Here is a 6,457-nt window from a genome sequence, read left to right as displayed (position 1 = left end):
TCTGCATCAGATACGCTAAAACACAAAGAAACTTAAAAGTAAAATAAACTAATTCACTTGAAACTACATGTGAAAATATGGAAGAAATGCATCTTATTGATTGTCTAAATTACTGAGAATGATGAACTAAATGAAAAAGAAGAAAGATGAGTAGGGCTACTGACGTGATAAAATACATTTTCCTAAATGAATCACGGTTTAGGAATCTCACCCCCTGATGTGGAGCATCTCCAGGTTTTTGGTCTTGTGAATCAGGTTTGTGGTCCTGCTGATGTTTCAGTCACTGCTGCAGAAATGGATTTCTGTGCCGAGCATCCTGTGACATACACTAAAAGGTCTGAGCTTCATTGGAAAGTAGAATCTACTCTATAGCTTACTCACACTGGCAGTGTTGGTATCAGTAGAATGAACTCGAATTGATGAGGCTAACACTTCTTTATGTTCCTTACATTAGAGAACTCCTTCTGGACTCCTCAAAGCTCAAGGACAGAGTCACTGTTCCACTGCCGAAGCTCACCCTCGGCCTGTGCTTCCCTGAAGCCGGGTCGCAGTCGTTGCCGTTGGTCTTGAGGCTGATTGATGAGGATGGACTGGAGCCTGAAGACCCATCGATGCTGTTAGACTTTTTCTTTGAAGCTATGCTATGTTTTAATGTAGCTTTAGCTGCCACTTTGAAAGCGTGAGCCGCTGTACTACACCGAACCTCCTCTATGGTGTTTCTGGACGGCTTGAAAAGGATGATGTACACCTTGTTGAAGAAAATGCAGGCCAGCAATCCAAAGCTGGATGCCAGTATAGCAATGACCTCCACAGCTGAGACAAACTTGCCATAAGTACTGAAGTATGCAGGGATGAACGAGATCCAAACAATAAAGAATATAAGCATGCTAAATGTGATGAACTTGGCTTCTGTGAAGTTCTCTGGAAGATTCCGTGACTTAAACGCAAAGAAGAAACATATAGCTGCCAAGAGGCAAGTATAGCCAATGAGAAAGCCAAGAGCCATCACAGATCCTTCGTTACATGTGATAAAGATGATCTCATCGATGTCATAGTTCCTGTAGCTCGAAGGAGGGGCATTGTAAAGCCACACCACACAGATCATGACTTGGACAAACGTGCACAAGAACACCAAAAGAAACTGCAGATTTAATCCCCACCATTTACGATGGAGACTTGTTGGAATCTTTGCCTCAAACACCAAAAGCACTCTGTTCGTTTTCACAAGGATGCAGGAAATACAGAGGACAAAGCTAATCCCAAAGGCGGGTTGACGTAAACGGCACATCCAGTCCCGCGGCTCTCCGATGAAAATTAAAGAGCTTGAGAAGCAGCAAATAAGTGAGAAAAGGAGGACGTAGGACAGTTCTCGGTTTGTGGCCTTCACTATTGGAGTGTTGCGAAATCTGACAAAGACTCCCATCACAAAGGCTGTTAGGACAACACCGAGGACAGCACATAAGGCCAAAGCTATTCCAAAGGGCTCAGTCCAGGAAAGAAACTCAATTTCTTTCAGAAAACAGAATGTGTGGTTCCCATTTGACCAGGAGGTATTTGGGCATTTTGTGCAAATGCTTGCGTCTGTAGAAAACCAGAAACATTATCAGTGTTAAACAGCAACATTGACAGGGGCTAATCTTGAGTAATTTTCATCTCTTTACCTTTATAATTACTATACTCTCCATCTGAGCACTCGGTACACTCAAAGCAGCATGTGGGCATGCTGTCAATGATCCCCTTTCTCGTGCCAGGCTCACATTCCTCACTGCAGTTAGAGAATGGCACCTGTACAGTATAGAACAGACAGAAGTTGGATAAAAAGGGCAGAAAATACAAGAAGTCTAAAATGTTCACTAAAAACAGCCCGTTGCGTTTTCAAGTGTTTGACCGATTCAGTGATGGGTGTCAGTATTTGTAGTTTTGGTTTTTGTAATTCCGGCATGGTCCGGTTTCCAGTGTCAGGGTATATAACATGGTTTTAAAAATTTACACTTTAAAAACAAAATTTCTCCTTCACTCTATTTCTATCTCTAATACACTGAAGGAAAACTATACCCTAGCCCCTTAAAATGAACTATATATTATTTTTCTTTTGGCTGTTCTCTCTTCAGGGTCTCCATAGCGAGTCATCCTTCTCCATCTCACTCTGTCCTCTGCATCCTCTGTCCTCACTCCAACTACCTCCATGTCCTCTCTAACTGCATCCATATATCTCCTCTTTGTCTCTTTCCTGGAAGCTGCATTTTTACCATCCTTCTACCAATATACCCACTGTCCCTCCTCTGGACATGTCCAAACCATCTCCGTCTGGCTTCTCTAACTTTATCTCCCAGTCCAACAACTTGTGCTGTATCTCTGATGATCTCATTCCTAACATTCTCCATCCTTGTCACTCCCAAGGAGAACCTCAACATCTTTAACTGAGACACTCCAGTTCTTTCTCCTATATTTTTGACAATGTCACTGTATCCAGACCATACAATATAGCTGATCTCACCACCATCTTGTAAATGATACTCTGTAAAATGTACTGTGCATGATCTCTTTTTCATTGTTATAGCTCAAATGTACAAAATATTATTGGCACACTACTTTAAAACTACCCCCTCAGTGTCAAGTAGAGCATTTAACAGTGTTTAATCCACCAGGAACAAGTATAAGAACAAATTATAGACATTTGGTTTGTATCCTGTAATGTAACAATGAAGCTGAATGTCAAGAAGCATTAACTTTTCCAGAAAACTTTAACTGACCTCTGATCTTTGTCCATTCCAGAGAATCTTTGTTTTGTCAATGGACAGTTTGGCTCCTCTCTTGGCATGCATGCTGTAAAATCCAACCTCCTCAAAGACCACAGAGCCATCCTCTGTAGATCTGTGCCAGTTAATGATGGTATAGTTTGCCGCCAGGTCTGCATTCTCATCAAAGTGCATCTTTTCACCCATACTGTTGGTGTAGTTCAAATGTCTGAGCTGCTTCAGCACCTAGGATGCAGAACAACATTTCTGATTCACACGCCAGTATAGAAAGTTGTTAGTTGCTTCAGTCATCTACACAAGATTTTACCTGCCACGCTTCAATGCTCTTGATATCTGCACAGGAATTGTTAGCAAAAAGCCCATGTCCAGGAGTGCAGGTGAGTATGTCCTGCAGAGCCTGAGCGATTGAACAAACTGCTACATAGGCATTGTAGGAGATTCTGAGATGTTTGTAGTCCAGGTATTGGGTCTCAACACTTGTGATATCCTCCCCACCAGTACACAAAGGCCTGAACGTAGTACTGCCATTCTCACTTTCTCGAAGTCTTGGACTGCCTTCCAGATAGCAGTTGAAGGTTTCTTCCCAAAACTCTCTGACAAACTCATTATGACTGTCCTTCTTTGGTTGGACATGTTGTAAGAACTCTCTAAAGCCGGGTATATGCCCTCCCCTTAAGGCAAAACCAATGGTTCCTGCAACAACATCTAAATATTCTGGTTTAGCAATAAGAGAGGAGCTTGCCCAAGCTTCACTGGCAAGCCAAATGCGATCTGTGACGTTTCTCCTGACCATCTCTTTGATTAGCGGCTCAACATCTGGGCCACTGGCAAAAACAACTATCACTTTAGCTGAGGAGTTCTCAATTCTGTCAGCAAGAGCTTTGATCTCATGATCCTCAAAGTACTGAGAAATAAGTTCATTCAGGTGGATGCAGATGTCTCGCTCTTCCATTTCATTTTCAAACTTTTCAATTCCTGGGCGTCCGTAGTCATCATCTGAGGCAACAGCAATAACCCAGTTCCACTGGAAGTACTCAATGATGTCTGCCATGGCTGTGGCCTGGTATTCATCTGTGGGGATGGTTCTCATGAAGGATTTGTACTGATTCTTATTGCTCAGGAGACGGCTGGAGGAGGCATAGCTGATCTAAAACGAGAACATTTTCAGACAATAATTCATATCGTGTCTGTCTTGTTGTATATTTTGGTCCAAAGGGGTAATGTAATGATGATGTGTTGCTGGCAAGGTGTACAAATACCAACCTGAGGAATATAAAAGAGACCCAGCAAGTTTGCAACTGCTGTAGAGACTGCAGATCCAGCAGCTCCGACAACTGCAATGGTCGATGGAATGTGATCAGTGCAGTTACAAAACTCATCTAAATTCAGGGAGTCGATCTTGTTCTGGGCAACAAAGCTAAGGGTTGCTTCCAAAGCCTTTGACACAGTGTTGCATGTGTCAAAAATCCTGTAGCCCAAAGTGATGTTGGGCAGTAATGTGCTGCTGTTGTTAATCTCGTCAATTGCAAAAATCATAGCTTGGAGCCATCGAAACCCACGGAAATTGAACCTGTAAAACATTAAGAAAAACAAGTGTTAAAATAAATTATGGTAAACTAAGTAGCCCAGACTGAAGATGAAATTTGTAAAAGTTACATTTCTTCACAATACAAAAACATAATGTATGAATAAAGATTCAGACTATAAAAAAAACCAATGTTTTATGTTTTCACTACGGTAGAGTCGGGTCCTCTGGACGGATTTTTTTTTCTTGTTTTGTTCAAACTTTTCAGTCAGTCAGACTTCTTCAATCAGACTGAAGAAGTCTTTTGAATAAAAGATGAAACGTTTTAACAAAGAAGAATCTGTCCAGAGGACCTGACTCGACCTTGTTAGAGTCATCGACTTGGATTATTGAGCATGCATCAGGACACTTTTCTTTTCCTATTTTACATTTATAACCGTGGTCAAAAACAAGTAATAGAAAAAATGAACCAAAAGAGCTTCAAAAAGAAAGCTTGAATGGATATCACTTGAACAAACATTCTCAAAGTAGAATGGTACAAATGGCATCAATTTGGTCTTAAATGGTAATATACAAATGCATTTTAATAAATAGATGTACCAGCTAGCTGTAGCACAACATTTGTCCAGAAGGAGTTGTGTACTGCAAGACATAACATCATTGTAAAAGCTTGTTTAAAATAAAGTGTTTGCATGAACCACTATGGTATTTTGAAAGTGGAGTTATTTTAAAACTACTCTCACTCACTGTTAGCTCCTTTCATTAGAATTAAACTATTTCTATGAACAGAGGTAATTCAAAGAGCAAGTCTTAAATCAAAAGTCTAATATCATTTGTTTTGCGGTTGTTAAAATCTTACCGGACACATTGTGTGGATTCTGGCCGAGCTGCCAGGTCTTGATCTTTGGATGCAACACCAAAGTGAATGGGGAAAAGACCTCCGAGTAAAATGTCTCCAGTCTTTTGTGCTCTCTGATGGGGCCCGTAAGTCGAAGTCACAAAACTGGACCCAAGCACTATCACGTAGTACAGGTACAGTCTCATCTTCCTGGTATTTGATTCGATTGCTCTTTGTGATGGGTCAGAAAGTAGTAAAATTTTATTTGTTTCGCCTTTCAGTCTGCCGGTCGCACAGCGTTGTTCTGTTCATGTTTGCATGAATGTGAATGGGCACCTGTTGGAAAAAAAGAAGAAAGACAAAACATGTTTGTGGGCCTTTTTTTTTTAAACGTATGCGTTAAAATAATAAAACCAGTATACATGTATGATGACATCACTTGCTGAGCTCACTTTTCCACACAAACAGGAACAAAACCAAGACAAAATGTCCTAAACGTGCAGAACTACTGAACCACATCTGCAATAGCGTGCGTTTTTTGTCCCCGTCAACTGACCTTTAAGAAATTGTTCTAAAAGAAAAAGCTAATTTAAAATTTTTACACCTTAACAGGAGCAGCATCCCGCTCAGAATCTTTTGACCTGAAAAAGATGCAAGATTTCTATGAGCTGAGAGCGAAGTCACACTCTGCCGACCCACCTCCGTGCAGAATCTCAGTCTAATGTCGTGGCCAGTGAACTGCAGTCACCATGGAGAAAAACCTGGCTAATACTACTGGAAAAATGCTGGAGCAGAGTGGTAATAATGAAGTCATAGCCACCCCTGACAGTTTGTTAGAGAATAAAAGCTTTTTTGTATTAAATAAAATTTTCCTCATTGTCTAAAAAGAACTCCTTTCCGAGTGTTAACACTGTCCTAAAAGAGTCAATTTAAACACAGAAACAACTTTACTGGCATTTTTTTTTTTCTACTGAAAAGGGCATTCCAATGAAATACCATTAATGTTTCTTGGTAAAGTTGAATTACAAACTTCTACATATGACAAAGAACTTAGTACTTATAGATACATTAAACGTAAATTTATATTCATGACTTCCAGTTAAAAACTTAAAAAATAATCATGGATTGTAGAGTAAGACTTACCACTTGGACGTCTAACTTCTAAATACACCTAAACAATATCTGTAGCTTTTGATTGATTTTATTAACTCTTCCCCAGATTTCCTGGGTGCTGAGTGAATTCAACAGACGATGCTGTCGTCTAAAACTCTCTCTACAGATGAATCATTAACAGAGAGAGGGATTGGTCATTTCCTTTAGTTAATGAAGTCGGCT

The 6,457-nt window shown here is 40.3% G+C and overlaps 1 protein-coding gene across 1 annotated transcript; it reads right to left on the bottom strand.

The window, feature by feature from the left end:
• Positions 1 to 445: 445 nt before the first annotated feature.
• Positions 446 to 5,328, bottom strand: casr (calcium-sensing receptor). Its single transcript, XM_037687573.1, has 6 exons — positions 5,144 to 5,328; positions 4,023 to 4,329; positions 3,067 to 3,906; positions 2,754 to 2,984; positions 1,662 to 1,785; positions 446 to 1,581 (listed from the first exon to the last, which is right to left on the bottom strand). The coding sequence occupies exons 1-6, from the start codon at positions 5,326 to 5,328 to the stop codon at positions 446 to 448; spliced, it is 2,823 nt and encodes a 940-aa protein (XP_037543501.1).
• Positions 5,329 to 6,457: the final 1,129 nt, after the last annotated feature.

Source organism: Nematolebias whitei, chromosome 14 (genome assembly GCF_014905685.2).
Source record: "Nematolebias whitei isolate Nwh7 chromosome 14, NemWhi1, whole genome shotgun sequence".
In the NCBI taxonomy this organism is placed as follows: domain Eukaryota; kingdom Metazoa; phylum Chordata; class Actinopteri; order Cyprinodontiformes; family Rivulidae; genus Nematolebias; species Nematolebias whitei.
The sequence above is the reverse complement of the archived record's forward strand: the minus strand, read 5'-3'. Positions and strand labels throughout refer to the sequence as shown.

Excerpts from the sequence above, each read along its gene's own strand:
- casr (XM_037687573.1), bottom strand. The coding sequence starts at position 5,328 with ATGAGACTGTACCTGTACTACGTGATAGTGCTTGGGTCCAGTTTTGTG. Across the intron at positions 4,330-5,143 it reads GAATCCACACAATGTGTCCG|GTTCAATTTCCGTGGGTTTC; the intron begins GTAAGATTTTAA and ends AATGTTTTACAG. Across the intron at positions 2,985-3,066 it reads AGAGCATTGAAGCGTGGCAG|GTGCTGAAGCAGCTCAGACA; the intron begins GTAAAATCTTGT and ends TCTGCATCCTAG.